Source organism: Rhea americana, unplaced genomic scaffold, assembly GCF_003343005.1.
Source record: "Rhea americana isolate MKP2758 unplaced genomic scaffold, rheAme1 scaffold_0, whole genome shotgun sequence".
Taxonomy (NCBI): domain Eukaryota; kingdom Metazoa; phylum Chordata; class Aves; order Rheiformes; family Rheidae; genus Rhea; species Rhea americana.
In genome coordinates, this window is record NW_028185037.1 from 3,602,972 (window position 1) to 3,619,860 (window position 16,889).

The 16,889-nt window shown below is 37.8% G+C and overlaps 1 protein-coding gene across 2 annotated transcripts in view; it reads left to right on the forward strand.

Moving 5' to 3' along the window:
- The window catches only part of RUNX1T1 (RUNX1 partner transcriptional co-repressor 1), a 114,825-nt gene that overhangs the window by 7,230 nt on the left and 90,706 nt on the right, over positions 1–16,889 (forward strand). Inside the window, exon 2 of one of the 2 annotated variants that reach the window (XM_085307020.1) lies at positions 11,909–12,081. The exons of the other annotated variant lie outside the window; for it this stretch is intronic. Coding sequence (XP_085163146.1) covers positions 11,994–12,081 — 88 coding nt within the window. The 5' untranslated portion in view covers positions 11,909–11,993. The remainder of the gene's footprint in view (positions 1–11,908; positions 12,082–16,889) is intronic. 2 annotated transcript variants of the gene reach the window in all.

Consider the following 16,889-nt stretch of genomic DNA (forward strand, 5'->3'; position numbering starts at 1 on the left):
GCGGGGAGCGGGCTGTCGGGCGCGCACGCCGCGGCGGCCGTGGGGACGGCGGTGCTGGGGGGGGGGTCGTTTCCCACCGGGTTAAAGGGGCTCGTTGGCCGCAAGCTGCTTTGACAAACGGCCTCACCAGCAAGTATTTCTTAAAGCARCGTTAAACAATTATCCTTAGGAATATATTTAAAAGTTTGAAATATTTATATTGCTGTTTGCCTTGGTCAAGTGTTTGCTCAGATAGATATATAGATGCGATCCGGTAACTAAAAGCCTAATTAAAATTTGTTTAAAGCCAGAGGGGCATGCATTCTTGTTGACAGCAGCGGATCGATAGGGTAAGACAATAGAGCCCCATTATTTTACTTCCATTGACTGAACATATTGACATTTCGGGTCTGCGATTGCCTCGCTGAGCATGATGAAACGCTGAAATTCACAACCTAACTGTCTGGAGTGGCACATATATTACTGTATGTCATCTCTGCCTTCAGGTTACCTTATCACTGAAGCAGAATGGTAATGGATGGCAGCAGAGTGCTTCGGAGGGGTTAGGGCTCGATCAGTTAAGAAGCTGACACATAGCAGGTTTCAGGAGTATCTTTAATTACACCTGGAATTATGTACGAGGGAAGATGGGCCTTGTTACCTGCTGCTGCACTTCAGAGTTTACAGGCTCAGAAGCAGACAGGATAACAAGGTACTTATGTTTCATATTTTATATACACGGCTTGATATCTTAAACTTCTGCAAGAAGAGCCCCAGGACTTCTGGCTGCGCTGCTTGCGTGCTCGCCATGCTAGCCAGGAGCAGCATCTCTGCCACGGCCTCGATCCTTAAGATGCAGAGCACCTGTGAGACCTTCACCCAGTGTGTACGTTGCGTCAGGAAACAAAGAACAACTTTTAAATAGATCTGCTTTGGGTTCCTCCCTCCTCAGCATCCTCTGTGGACAAAGCCCAGAGGATGCAATGCAGACAGAATATAGTAGAATGATACATACATACATTTTTCCCTTGGTATGTGCATTGTAAAAAGAAATGTTTCTATGCAATATTTGTATGTACATGCATGTTTGCATATATTAATTGATATGATTACGTATAAATACTTTTATAGATAAGACCCAATGATTACAGGACATCCAGTGTGTCTTATTATTTCAGAGTCTTTTAGATATTCTTTAAAATCTAGCTGGCTGCAGAATGGAACCCATCAGGGTTAGGCAGAGATAGAGATTGAAATTAATTTAAAGCAGACAAAGAGCTAGTATGACAGAACCACTAGTGATTTAACTCATTTTTAAAAGAAAGTGTAATGAAAATATAAAATATATTCTGAGTGTGCCATCTACTCAACAATTGTTGCCATCAAGTGGACTGCTGATGCCCTTTAAGATGGTAAAAAGAAAACTAGTCCTTTWTACCATTTTCATGAAAATGTTAGGTTTCTGTTTGATCAGCAGGTGCTGGTGAGATGAAAGCCATGTGTAAATTTTCAGAAGGCCAAAAGTGTCAATTCAGAAAAGGAAAGTGATAAGAGAAAATGCAATCAGTTTTCCTGTTTTCAATTTGTGCAGGATTTGAAGAGCTGTTTTGTTAAACTGCTACATCTGCTCCAATATGAATATTGAACTACTTCCACTAAAAATAACACCCTATAATTTGGAAGCCATTGCAATCTTTTGTTAATGCAAGTGGGTTATTAAAAAAAAAAAAAAAAAAAAAAAAAAAAACTATTCTGAAAAATCTCCTGCCTAATGTGCATTTTTGTTTATCGGCACTTTTATCTTAGGCAGATAAAATGGCATTATGCAATTAGGACCTATCTATTTGGACTACAAAAATGGCACTGGGTGGCTGAATGTCAGTACATTGGTAAAAAAGATTTAACCCTTATATTTAGAATAATTTTATTAAAAACTATGATTATTTCTTAAGATAGTGAGTTACTGCTTCATAATTGTAATAGCTATAGCTTTACTTACTATTGAAGATCTTAAGCAAAGTAAAGGATGTTCAGAGTATTACAGAGTATTCTTTGGCTTATTTCATTCTTACTGTACCTGCAAATCTAAGTTCAGGCTGATCAAGGGCATTTTAGTTAATGGGGCATTTGGCATTAGTTAATGGGGCAGTAACTTTTTCCATAGTCAAATAAAATTACTACATTATGTGTGAATGCATATATACAAAAATATTCGCTGCTGTAGAGCTGCTAATCCAAGTGAGTTTTATGAACCTGGAAAGTACTACATTGGTAGAACATAAATTTTCTATCAGAGGCATCTCCAGAGAAAATAGCATTATTACTTCTTAATTAAAAAAATAAAAGATCTAATGAAAAGAGGGTTTGTTTATTACTTTTTTGAATAAGTATCTTAATCAAGAAGTGCTCGTGCGCTGTTACATCCATTGGAGGCCTATGTGTGTAACATGGGTAAACATATGATGGGTAAAATGAGAGCTTTTTGTTTACTTCTTTATTTTATATTTATTGCAACTTCGAGAATTTACTGGTTTTAATATTAGAATGGGTTTTGATTGTTGACTTATAATCTAGTAGTTGGGAACTCTTTCCTTTGGCAGGGTAAAGGGCCTCGGTGATGCTTTTGTTTGGTTTTACAATTAGATTTGTAAGCTTTTGACCTTGGGGTATATTCCTCAAAGTGATCTACAAATCAAAAATAATTAAAATTCAGTAAAATGAATTTTAAATATAGAGTGGATTTTATGTGAGATCAGTACTTGGTGGTAGGTTGTCTAGTAGTGTGTGACATGTCTTCTTTATAGTTTGTATTCCCAAACGTAATTGTGTGCACACATGTGCATAAATTTGTGCTGAATGACAGAGGGATGATTATTTATACAGATTTTATCCAAATCTCTGTGTGTTCCTGAAACTTAACAAAAAGCCTCCCTCCCCAAAAGAGTGTTTACATCCTGTGACAGTTACTAGAATCAAATTTTTTAAACATGAAGGTTGTTTCCTTTCCTCCAAATCTTCTCTTCCCCAACAAAGCTAACCCTGTTAAACCTCACCTTCTGTGGGACGTATACATAGTTATAGCCATATGTATGAGAAGTAAATATTACAAAAAGCGTAGCTGATCAGGGCGAAATGTCTGTAGCCTTAAATAGCTTGTAGTATCTGTCAGTAGCAGAAACGGAGCTAAAGAAGCACTACCTTGGCTGATTTGGAGATGTGAGACCTTTGAGGAGCTGTGTGTTAGTGCTAAGTGCCTACATGGACCTTCCTCCTAACCARTATTACTGAACAAATGCTCTATCGGTAGTATGTTACTAGAAGTGCTGTCTTCCCAAAGAATTTTTAAACCAAGGTGCTTCTTGCTATGATCGTAGGATTTTGTGGTACTTTTCACTGAGGTTGTTGGGGAGTCTAATATTAAAAGAGAATTATGGCTTGGTATAGAGTATCTAAATTTTCTCAACGCTTTAGCGAGAGTGCTCTGTTTTCTCTGTTCTTTGCCAAAAATTCTGCGTGCAGTTTTGCTATTCGCCATTCAATAGTTGCCATATTTAACTTCAGTGGTTGTGAATGGAAATGTGAGTAGAAAGAAATCCTTTTGTGCTAGCTTTCATTTTGTGTAACATATTTTGGGATGCCTGGGAGAAAGGGTGTCCTGGACGTTCAAAATATTATGAACACATATGAAGAATTTAAGAGAAGTTCAGAAATACGCTATTTTGTATATATAGTTGTTATTCATATATGGTGACTAATTCAAGTGATACATCCTTTTTTGCTCTGTGTTCTCTGAAGAATTCTGCTGTTTTTAAAAAACAGCTACAAGGACAGCAATACAATGGTATTCCACCAATAGTATTAGTGAACGATCCCATATTGCAGTGTGCTGACACTTGCTCTTCATGTGGTATTTCATGATTTCTTCAGTTGTCTCAAGAAGACATTTGATTCATTGCTGCTTCCTCCGTTAGGCCAGGCAGGTAGAGTGTGCTGCTCCAAGTTAAGTATCAGCTAAGTTCATAGAGGACAATAGATTCTTTCTGAAATTAGGTTGCTGTCTGGAAAGACATAAGACTCCACCTAGTGGAGTGGAATTAATCTGCAAACAGTGGCATGCAATAATAAAAAAATACATAGTTTATGAAAAGCCATGTTGAGGTGGTGAATAAAAAACAGTAATTTTATTGGGCATCTGGGGAGATGGTTGCATGACCATTGCTAATCATATAAGACTGTAGTTACTTTTGTAGCTCTAGGAGGCTTAAATATGACTGCCTTGTTAATATGTAATTTGCATAAGTAGTAGTCATTACCACTAGTCATTTTCTTGTGCGATTCATTTTATTTGGTGACCTATTGAATACATTTTTAAATTCACTGATGATGACCGCACAGGTGCCCCTTTAGGTTGTGATTCGATGCCATGTTTCAGATAGTTTAGTCAGAAAACCCCAACCCAGCTCCTAAAACTTCCCCATATTTTTCCAGTGTTTATTTGCCAGGATGCATTTTTCCGCCTTTTGTTTCATTTACTTCCATAACAGCAGTATATGGCTGCTGGTTCTCCATGCCATCATGACAAGTTGGATGGCATATCGAGCAAATGACTGTGTGGCTTTTGGTGGTCCCAGGGCTTTACAGTCTCCATTACAAAGCATCAGATTAGTTTGGATTTTGTACCTGTGCTTTTCTTCCCCATTGGTTACATCATACCGTGTTACTTGGGTGAAGTACAATGAAGTTTAAAGCTGAGAGGCAAGCAAACACCCAACTTGAGCTGCAAAGATACTGTCCTAAAATCCTCTTTGATAATATTATCCCAGCATTTAATCACACTTGTGTTAGATGAGCTCAAGAAGAGAGCTGCCATAGGCCAGCTCAAGCACTGACAACAAGAGAGAGCGAAGCTATTGCCAGAAAATGAGATGATTAGGATGCAACAAAGGAGACAGAATGATACTACTGCAAGGCATATTTGGGAAGAGTGCTCCAAAGGAGTGCTTTCAGTGACATCCAGGTGGGGTTTGTTGCCAAAGTCATTAAAGCATAGTGGTGCCAGAAACCAGAGAAAGCTGCCAACAAATTTAGGGGATAATGGCACCTGGGGGTGTGCTATCAATGGATGGTAGTGCCAGGATTATTTTTTTTATATTTTATTTTAATGATAGCATTGCTAAAAGTATTTAAGGGTAATGTTATAGAAAGGGTTTTAGTGAGTGAAGTCACTGAGTACTAGGAACCATTAAGTAAAGTTGTTTCATGACTGTACTATTTATTATTTTTAAAGTTAGCTGGCAAACCACTTAATACTGGAAAAGCATGCTGCAACGTATATTAAAGTAAGGAAAATATTGTACTGAACCGAATAATGTAGCTTAATTTCTGAATGTTACATGCATTTCATGTGCACCATGATAAATAAATGCAGCTGCATGGGCTAGTAGAGTTTGTAAGTGTTGATCTGAAAGTATTGGAGCCCAGGTCTTCAACAGTGTTCACACCCCCAATTCTTATTGAAAAAATGCTTTTTTGTTTGAACAGTAGTCTGTGGGTCTGGACCTTCAGGCTTTCTGTGCTCCCATCTTATTCCTGTGATCTTAATACTTTGCTGGAACTGCTCTGAGACTAGACCAGATATGGCCCTAATGACAGTACCCCATGTAAGGATAAGTAGGCTGTCTCAGATCTTAATGGAAAGTGAGTCATTCTCTTTGAATTGTAAATGATGGACTTACCTGATGAAGAATTATATATAAAAGGAGAGAAAAAGTCTATTCCTTCAGTAATGGTATTCTCAGAGGTTCCCAGTGAGTCTGGGGGGGCAGGATTCTTAAATTTTATATCCCAGGAGCTATAAAACAATTTCTGAGCCAGCTGCATGCTCCAGACTTTTTCTGAAAAAGAGTACAGTTACTGCAAATAAAGCTACAGTAGTTTTAAGAGTGAATCAATGTATAATGCATACCTTCTAATACTGCTTAAGAGATTTATTGGTCCCATCCTCATCTGCTGAAGCTCATGGGAGGTTTTGGTGTTAATTATCTTGAAAACATTTTTTTAAGGCCGGGCCTCAATGTCCCCTGCTCTTAGAGATTCTTGGCCACTGTTGTTTTTGTTTTCCCACAGCTCCTCCTCCGGGAAGAGGACTGAGGGGACCTTCGTGACACTGCCGGTGGCAGGGCGTGCTCCTGAGGAGTTCACGGGAAGCAGGTGGCTGCATTAATTGTCCTTGTGACAGAGGCCCGCTCCCAACTATTGTCCTTCCTGGAGGCAATTTGGAAATGGTCAGGAAGTGTCAGGCTAATACGTACCCGCAGCTTCACTGCTCTGTGCAATCGTAATAGTTCAAGGTATGTGCCAGGCAAGAGAAACTGCCTATGAGCCCTTACCATCACTAGCATGATTAATTGGCTGGAAAGGCTGAGTACCACAACTACAGAGTATATTTTGTATTGCAGATAAGAATCCAGCTAAATAACAAGGAATTCTACTTTAAAAAAATAATGAAAAGGTATTTTCCTAGCATACGATGTCTTGTTTTTTTTTTTCAAGTTGTTGATAAAAGCCCTAGGTAAGAAAACTAAAAAAAATACACTGAGTGCATGAAATATTTCTCAGAACGATGATCCTCTTTTATCTGGTGAGTGGGGGATAGAGGATGTAAATGTATTTTCTACTTAGGCCACTGGGGTTTTGATTGTCTTTGTTGCAACTGCACTATCAGTATTCGTAGATCCCAAATGGCATTCGGTGCTGTGCTTTTGAAAATCAGTTAGGGTCTTACTACTTCACAGAGCTTCTTGTTAACCATTTCCTTGATTTTTAACGGTGAAGGCCCACAGCATTGCTGTGCATCTCGCTGCAAGCATTACACCTAATGCTGTTAGCCAGGTTTAAACTACCAGTAATATTTCTTTAAGTGTCTTTCACTGTCTACTCACTGGAAGTGACGTGATTTGAATAATAAATACCATACTAGTTATTTGTCTGCCGTATGAATTTCTAGTGAAAACTCAGCTTCTGCTCAGGTGTTCTCTTGGTTTTACTGAGACTATTTGCCTAAATAAGGTGGGCTGCAGGATTATGCAGCTGGTGAATCATACTGGTTTTTGAATCACTCTTACAAAATATCGGCCTGAAATACTAACAATAATGAGCACATTGTGCTTGAACTTGTACGTTGTTTAAAGAGTAGAATCTTAAAGCAGAATATTTTGTAAAATGCATGTTTATAAATATTAAATAAACTGGTGTTTATTGAAAAAAATAAAATGTACTTCTATCAAACCCATTGCATCAAGAAAAATACCTCCTTCCAAAGGGAAAAGGTGTCACTATACTGTGAGAACATCTGATTTTTATCTGTTTGTTTTCTAAGGGTTTAAGCTCTCTTCTTCTCTCTGTGAGGAGATCAGCTGACAATAGCAGCAACCAAATCATGTTTGCAGCTGGGCAATTACAGTAGACCCTAAGATCTGTGACTGTCAACCATGAACACAGATGCCTTCAAAGTTCTGTTTTTCTTCCATGTGGAAGTCGTTGGCATGGAACAGATGCCTTCATTTTGGAGAAACCAACCTCTGGATATAATTGGTTCTCTCTTCTCTTGTCCTCTAGGGACAGTCTCTTACAGATGAAATTAGATGAGAGAAAAAAAGACACAGACACACACACATGCACACATGACATGAAACAAGAGTTTCACATGGAACTGCTTTACAGCTGGAAAATTTCACTCCATTTTTAGCACTCTGCACACAGGACAATTATGCTATATGAAAAAAATCAAAATGTAATGGTCAAAGTATGTTATTAATTTAAGTATGCTTGTTTTGAAATAAGTCAAGTATATCCAATCCGTATTATTTAGGTTTAAGTGTTGACTTCTGCGCTACCTATAGATGCTGCAGTGTCCCAGAAATTAAATTAAAAATAAAGTGCCAGAACAGGCAAGATGGTTTGAAAAATCCAAACTTCTGTTGCAATGATAGAATCAAAGTGTTTTCATCACCTGGTTTAGTAGGTGTTAACACAGGAGGAAAAAGTCATTTGTGCAGTAAGTAGTTTGCTTCAAGTTTCACCTAGCATATGGACATTCAATTAAAGAAAGACATTTACAGGAACTTGAGTGGAATTAGTCTGATGAACACCTGTGATGAGCCATTGCTGAGAGTGCTGGATAGGGTATGTTAGAGATTGTTTCCTCTTACTGGCAATACCTAAAATGAGATGATGCTAATAGGACTTAAGAATAAGTGAGAAGGGGAGTCTGCGCACTCCATCCCTGTCAAAGGCTTTTGTTCCCCCCCATAGGTGTAACAGCTACTAAACTGCTGCAGTTTTTTGTTCTGATGTAGTAAGATAAATGAGTACCAGCTTGGGATTGCTTAAATAAACTCAGTTGTGAGCTGTGACAGTTCAGCCAGTGCTATGTAAGGAATAGAGATGTCCCTGGGCAGGTGGGTACTTCTGTGGGAAGGGTGCAGCAAGTGGCTGTGGAGTGGTCAGGGAGTGCCGGGGGATAAACCACCACTGCTAGTGCCTACGAGCCTGGGTTGTGTCATCTCTGAATGCCTTTTCTTTCTTTTTTTTTCCATTTTTTTTCCAGATTATATAAACTTTGCGCTTTCATGGAAGAGTCCAATTTAATCACCAGATGTAAAATTTATTTAAGCAGTTACGTGAATTGGCTGCTGAACTGTAGGCCTGCGGTTGCTTGAAGGTGCTGACTCTTTGGAAGAATATAGGTCCAGTAGCATATCAGTGACCTGAATCCTGAGCTCAGTTTTCTGATTTGAATAGCAATTTCCATATTTTATGTGAGAAGTTTGCTGCTACTGTAGTATTTGCATTGCCGAAAGTCGAGCAGAAATGTCACCAGCAATAAACCAGCAGGAGTTATCTTGGTCCTACCTTGGTCTTGGTAGTTGCTTGAGGGAATGCAGTCTGCATTTTAGACACTTGATGTAAATAGATGCCTGCAGTGTACTGTGGCCCTTTATGAAGTGTGTGAGCAAAGGGCATTTATTATGATTTCTAGTAGTTAGAAGGAAGCCCAGAGGAAGGTTAAACTGATGACTCTTCAACTTTTATAAAGGTGTAGGGAGAGTCTTTGGTATAAGACTCCAGTTTTGATTTGCAGAACTTCAGTGCAAGTGTTGTATTTCTGAAGAACCACATATTAAGTTAAAGGAAAAATTTAACTAGAGAAATGCTTAGGTGATGAAGGAATTTCTGGCAGTAACTAAGAAGTACAGTAAATGGTTGATTTCTTTTGAGGCTGATTCTGATATTTGTAGTCTTTACATCTTATTAATACTTTGAAGATTAGCTGATACAAGAATGATTTGCCAGGGCCAATGACTCTTCTTCTTAAAACTTTTGGCTCAGGTTATATCCTCCTTCTCTCCATATATGAGATAAAAGCACTGTGAATATGAGGTTAACTGAATTCAAATAGAAGACTCTCTCGAGTTATTGCATTCCTTAGAAAATAAATACATTTCTCATATGGTTGAGATTGATCAAAAAAGTATTCTGTATGCCAGTGATTACATTCCCATCTGTGATTAGGTTTTCTGTCTGCATCTGGTTTTCACATTATATTTCTGTAACAAGAATCCTTTATATGGCAGAGTTCACTTTCTGTATTTTCTATTAGCTGCAGCTTGAACTACTGCACGGATCGCAGATTTACACATGTGGTTTTCATTACTTCATACCATTGAGAAAAAGTAATATTTGTTTGGGAAAGTATGTTTTTCAAAATTTCCATGGTAATACAACATGTTGATCCTTTTCTGTAACACTCTTGTAAGACTGCAAATTGTTCGAGGCATTCTGCTTTCAGTGAAGTTCAGATTCCAGGCAATTTTGCATGTACACTCTAACAACAACAACAACAGTTTACAAATCAGGAGGCAGAAATGCATTTAAAAAATAGGTTAGCATGGAATGGGTATAGCAGAATGCATCTATCACTTTGGAGAATGTGGCATATAGAGAAAACAAACTTGAGGCTGAAACAAAGGAAGAGTAMCAAGTTAAAGTGATGTCTTCATTGCAAAGTGGACAACAGATGGGTATATATTTTTTATTTTTTTAAACAAGATGCTCCAGATAACTTGTTTTTGTACAGCAAGAGATGTAAAAATCTTTTACCAGCCATGAAAAGGAGTATGCCTTTCAGAAGACACAAATATTAAATAGTTGTATGTTACATAATTTAACATATTTGATCATAATTATTTCTAGTGGCCAAATTAGTAAAGGTTAACAAAACATGAATACGTTTTTACAGATGGCTGCTGTATGTAATTCTGAATCCAAAATATGATGTTAATTTAATGTTCCACTGTAAATCCACATTTCAACCACATTTTGCTGTCGTCACTCAGCAGAAAGTTAATATTTAAATGATCTCAGTAAAATTAGTAGGGCCACTTGGTCAGTAAAGTGTTTCAGTATTGGTAGTGGCATGAGATTTTGGCCATAAAAATCAGAGCAAATAGTAACAACAATTGAGGAAATATTGTATGCATTTGTGGAAATGTATGGTGTTATGCAAAAGTTTGAACATTTGAAAAACATGCATAATACATGATAAGGCACAACTGAAATGTAGTTTTTATTGCATATATATGAATATAGTGACAACTACAGAGTTGCATAAACAAGAATAAAAACAATTTTATGAAAGTAATTATTGCACCCAAATTGTGGAATCCTAACTGTATTTTGGAGATTATTTTCCAGATGCCAAAGGTGATTGTGTCATATTAAAAGTTTAACAATTGCGGAACACTTGGTACAATCCTGCAGTCCTTGCATGCCCCTCATTTTCCTTGTAATCTGTAGAACTTGGGCTTGTGTCAGGGCTGCAGAGAAAGGTCCAAGAGCGTAAACGCTACAGAAGGGCCTTGAAATGGTAAACTGCTTTGTTCTGTAACCTTAACACGTAAGGTTTGTTTGGWTTTGAGGAGGAGTACTTTTTCGGGGAACAGTGTTTGGCACAGATACAAATGTGATCTTGTGAAAATACCCTCAGGTGATAGACACATTTTTTGCAATATGACCTAGTCCGGGAGACGGCTTGGGCTGGATCCTGGGTTAGATGCATGCAGCTGCGACCAGATCCTTATGCATGTTTACCTTTGTGTCCTGAAATACCTGAGCAGTGGATGCGGATTGAAGCATGAACATAACTGCGTGTGCCTGGCTCTGAACAACTTTCTGCCTTGATGTAATTAGGAACTCCTGAAAAGCATAATAATGTCTTGGAAAACTTGACAACCCTATAGTATAGCCTCATACTAATTCTAAAGGATTTGTGTAACCCTGATAAACCTTTTGAATAGACTTTGGAGTAGGAGAGAAATTGCCTTTTCAAAAGCAGGATGATGATTTGTAAATATATCAGTACCTTTTTGATCTCCCTTTATTTAACTTATTTGCTTTTCTGTGACTTAAAAACACAAAGTGATATAAGGCTCTGTAAATTAAAAGGTCTCTATTTTTAGTAAGTATGTTTGTTTAATAAATTATTCTCTAGAGCATCTGTTGATCGAGGTAAAGTATATAATATTTTATTTTATATGAGTATATTTAAAACCAATGATTTTTGCAAAATTAGTAATAAGGTGTTCTTGTGGTAGACTGACTACAAGCTGCCTTTACTTTATTGCCCTCTGTATGTCGACTACTTTAAATGGGCACCGTATGAAACAGGCTTTTGTCCAAGAATTAATATAGTTTTAAAGTACTTCCTTATATTAACTAAGAAATTGTGTGTAATTGATTTAGAATGATAGCGTTTCTGTCTTCTTTTTTCATTTAAAAGACTGCTATTGTCATGCAAATGAAGGGGTGTGGTACTTCAAACTGGCTGTGATATGTGCTTTTTTTTTTTCCCATTTGTTGTTGTCAATAGAAAAGATTGATCTCTGGGCTGGTGAACATAATATCTGTCCCAGTCAGAAAAGGAAAGAGGAAATTAGCAGAGCGATTGGTGGAGAATGATATCTGTCAAAAGAAACACTTGGAGAGCACTGAGTTTAGTGATAGGTGACTGCCGGAAAAAAGGGAACTTTGAATTTTGTCAAGGTAAGGAACAGAACAATATTTGATTTTATGATTTACATATTTTTTAGAAGTTATTTTTAATGACTGTACCTTGCCTTGTAAACTGTAATTGAAAAAGAAATCTTTCCTTTTAGCTCCCAAAGCGCCTTGAATCAATCAAGGTGTTGTCTTCATATAAATATCACTGAAAGTGGGTAGAGGAATAACAATAAAACCCCTCAGTCATGACTCCTCTAAAACCCTCCTTAGCCTATGAATACATCTGTGTGTGAAATTTTTAACTATGCTTTTGTATTTTTGATGACATGGATGCTCTTTATTTGGCATATAAATATTGTTTAGCAGGGCTGTAAAAATAGTAAAGTTCAATTTACTGCTCCACTTCACAGCTCAATATTTGCAAACAGGTTAAGGGACAGTTATAATTAGGTGTGCAAAATGGTTGTGTTTGCAATTTAGAGGAAACTTCTGGTAAACTCACTGCATTGAGAATCTGTGGTAGATTGGATTGTGATGATACTCAGAGTAGATATTTCTGTGTCAAGTATGGAAAAGTCTTTACCATATTTGAAAAGTACATCTGCTGGGACAAAATAGAACTTCTAGTTAACTTGCAACTATCATTCCTGTCTTTACAGTACCTGTATCTTTTTCTCCTAAAATTGTATGGCTAGATAGTGAGAAAAATGTTGAGCTTAATTTAAATACTTTCCAAAACTCTGATGTTTTCTTTTCTGGTATTGGACCATTTCTCCTATGATGTCATTTTTGTAGAGTCTGATATCAAAATAAAGTGAACAAAAGAAGTCTCTATAGACTATACTCCAGTTAGTTTTGAAGGCAACTAAACCTTAATTTTACCCCTTTGCTCTGAGGCCGCCACTTTCTGAGCRGCCACGCTGCTGTGTCAGTGCAGTCTTTCCAAATGAGGCTCACCGCAGTGCAGAGAGCCAGCGGGAGGCTCTGCACGTCGCTGCCAAGGTCGGGTCTAGAGTTGTGTGCATCATGTGAACATACTTTTTTAAAAATAAATCCTATTAAAATGAATTTGGATTCTAAATCTAGTTCCTTGCTCAGATTAAAGCAAGCAAATGCTTCTCTGGGATCTTGCTGTACAAAGGCAATGTTGGAAAGGAATGACTGTTCTTAGCAGAGTTACCTCTTCCAGTTTTATTTTGCTAATTTAACGGTATGTATTTTCTGACTAGTTTTCCTCTGTTCTTCTGTCTACGTTCTCTTTTTCAAAGTGCAGTGGTATCACATGTAAGTGGCTGTTGGTGGTTTTTTCTTTCCTTCTTCTTCTTCTTCTTCTTCTTTTTTTTTGAAATAGAGTATTTGAAAAATAAATAATAAAATAAAGTGTTTCATACCAGAAGCATGCAGTGATAGGCTAGTAATGGTGAACTTACTGTGGTTTATTGCTAGCAGAGAACATGTAAGATAATGGAAATGTGCTACAACTTCAGAGAAATGTATGTTTTCTAAGACTGTTTATTTCAGTTAGAAAGAGGGAAAGAGTACGACTAAAATTCACTTCATCCTAATAAAGCCCAGATGATTGTATTGCACTAGTGAAATGTTCATAAATGAGAGGGAACAACATGATACCCATTGGGCAGGTCAGGCTGCATGTGCCATGTGGGCGTAGGTGCATCCTTACCATTTCAATGTTACTGTATGCTAAATGAGCCTCTTACCTGTGCAAGTCCTATTAGTGTAGTTTTATACAAAAAAATAGCTCATCCTTTCTATAGGCCAACTTACAGAGGTCACAATAGGAGTATAGTTTTCACATTGACAATGAAGATAATCTAAAAATACTTTATAACTATTTATAAAAGGGAAGGTGGCTTGTGGTGGTTAGCAATTATTAGATTTATTTGAAGACCTAAATCTGAATGGCCATGTTTGTCACGTGGCTAAAAAGGTTAGTCAGTAATCTTAAATGACCCATAAGCTCCATGCTGAAATTTGGGTGAGTAATGTGAATGAGGTGGCCAGCATTCTCCTGTGGTATCTTCTGGAAGYGAGTGAAAAGCCTCTGTGATGTTGCCCCAGATTGCTTTGCCCTTTGTGTGTAGACCAACTTTCAGCTCACTTCCCTGGACAGATTTCATTCTTGCTGATGCTGGAAGACAGTACCTTTTTGAATGACATGATGAAAGCTGTAAGTTTCATTAAAAACAGAGATAGGTCAGAGCTGAAATTTTCCCATAGAAATACCTAAAGTCATTTCAAATTAATATGGATTATGCTGTGCCCCAAAAGATTTGACTTACTATTTGAAACCAAAACAGAATAAAAAGCCACATAAAAGGTGGTTGAGTCTGTAGCTCCTTAAAAGCAATGGTCTCCTGTAATTTTAGACTACCTTTGCTTGTGTGATCCCTTTCATACATCCTCACCCTTGTTTTGCTACTGCAGTGTCCTTTATTTTTCTCAATTTTCTTTCTTTATCTTCATACCAATTGCTTACTTGCTTATATATCTTAAAGACTGCAGTTTACAACTCCCCCCCCCCTCTAATATATAACAGATGTAAAAGGGTTCTTAGGGACGAGAGTATTACAGACACAGGATTGTCATTACACAGCTCACAATCAGATTTTCATCTGCTCATGTGGTGCGCACCTGTGGCTTGCTGGCGTTGTTCTTGATTGGAGTGTGAGAGATCTTAATGAAAAACAAAGATTGGATGACAAGAAGAGACTTCATGGCACACACGGGCTACTTCGCACGTCGTAAGAAAGTGAAATTCTAAATACACTCTGTTTTGCGAGAGAGCATGTTGTGATGAGAGAGTGTGCTTGTGGGATTTTGCAAAGAGAACCAGGGTCTTATTTATGGCTGGCTTGCAAAAAATGCATTTTTCTCTGCAGGTCAGGATGATTTGGAACAGTTGAGGGTGGTGACCATTTTCTTTAGCTTACTTTCTGAGCCAATAAGAATATACTGGGCAGGAATCCAGCTTTTGAAGTACAAAGAAAATAACCTATAATCTATATAAAACATTGGCGGATGGGGAAGAGAGGAAATTTACAGAGAGCAACAGAGTTTGAGAATAACTCTGTTAAAAGGAGAATATAAGAGGAGCATGTACATGACATTTAGTTGTTTTAATTTGAAAATGCAGTCTTTAAAACCTTGGAGATTATCAGCTCTCTCAGTATGATGTATTTATTAATAAACTGAAACAAAACACTAGCTAAAGCTGGAGCTCCGTTTTCAAAGTGATTTTCTGAGTTTGCGGAGTTTGGTTTTTCCTTTTTCCTCTCGGTAATAGCTGTGGCTCTGATAACATTAATGGGCTTTGCCCCACATGGCGCTGTGAGTGTATTGTACCACTGCTCACTGATCCCAGGTCAGTGTGATGCGTGAAATCAATTTATTTGAATCTCTTTGCCTGTATAGGAATTTGGCAGCGTGCCAGTTGTTTTCATTTAATGCTCTTTGTGTTGAACACAGACAAGCAGGCAGGCTTTTGTACTCCTCTTTCTTTTGGTCTCTCTCTTTCAGCCAATATTCTATTCTGTGGATTTGCAGAAGTAAGAATATGCTACCTTTTTTTTAGATCATTTTCTTTAAATTTAAAGAGCGTAGAAAGTAGGTCAGTCACAGAGCAAACTGTGTGGGGTTTTTACAGAATATAGGTGGTAACACCTGTCTTTCCCCTTTTCATAGCTTTTAGGGAAAAAAGAGAGGAAACACTGGACTATTTTTGTAATGCATACTTCTGTGTTATCATTTTGTAAGACAAAGACGCTCCAGTCGTGATTAAATCATCATATTTTTTAAAATAAATGAATTTCTGGCAGTTGGCTGGACGAATCAGAAAGACTTTTCAGAAGCTATTTCATTTTAGATAATGACCTTAATGTAAGCTTTAATTTAGGAATCCCTCGTGGCATCTCTTCTTCCCTTCTGTCCGTTCCTCCCCTCCCCCAGTTACTTAATATTTCACAGGTACCAAAGAGTAAGCTTTTTTTTTTTTTTTTTTTTTTTTTTTTTTTTTTTTTTTTTTTTTTTTTTTTTTTTTTTTTTTTTTTTTTTTTTTTTTTTTTTTACGCGGAAGCAGCAAGGCATGTGGAACAGAGCAAGTAATTTAGCCCTTCTTAAATAGAAAAAAAGAATGGGCAGCAGCACGTATTTCCAGGAGGATTTGTTTCAGAGCCTGGTACAGGGAGCGGGAGAGCCGGCGAGTCTGTTGATGCTCCAGGCAGTTCTTGCGGAAGTTGCTATGCAGAAGCGTGGAGCCGCAGCGCAGGGGTCAGCCTCGAACACATCGGCCCCGTTTCCTTGTTTAATTACCTGAAGAGCAAAACATCCAGGCTGAGAGTGTGTGAAAATGCAGTATCTCGAGCAGCAGTTTGCTGCTCTGACATCCTGCAAGGCCAGCCCTGCCTGTCCAGCAGCGTCAGGGCTGGTTCCTGACAGCGGGCTATCTCTGCCGGGCCGGGGTTCCTTCCATTCAGGAGGTATTGTGTGCAGGAGGGTTTGGTCAGGAATTTGAGGTTCCTGCCGGTTCTTCCAGCCCGGACAACGCTATGACAGATAGGCCTGATTTTTTTAAAGAATAATAATAATAAAAAAAAATTGGCCCTTTTTAGTCCTTCCCTTGTAATTCTGGCATTGGCATGATACTGACTAAAACAAAACATGTTAACTCCTTCACTTCTGAATTCATAGTGTTTTCCTTTTGCCGTATTGTTCTTTCTGCCCTTGCTTAACCTCTTTGATTTGTAGAAGTAAAATCTTCCAAGAAGCAAATTCTTCCGGATGGAGCTTATGCTATACAGCAAACAAACAATTGATTTTCTTTCTTTTTCTTT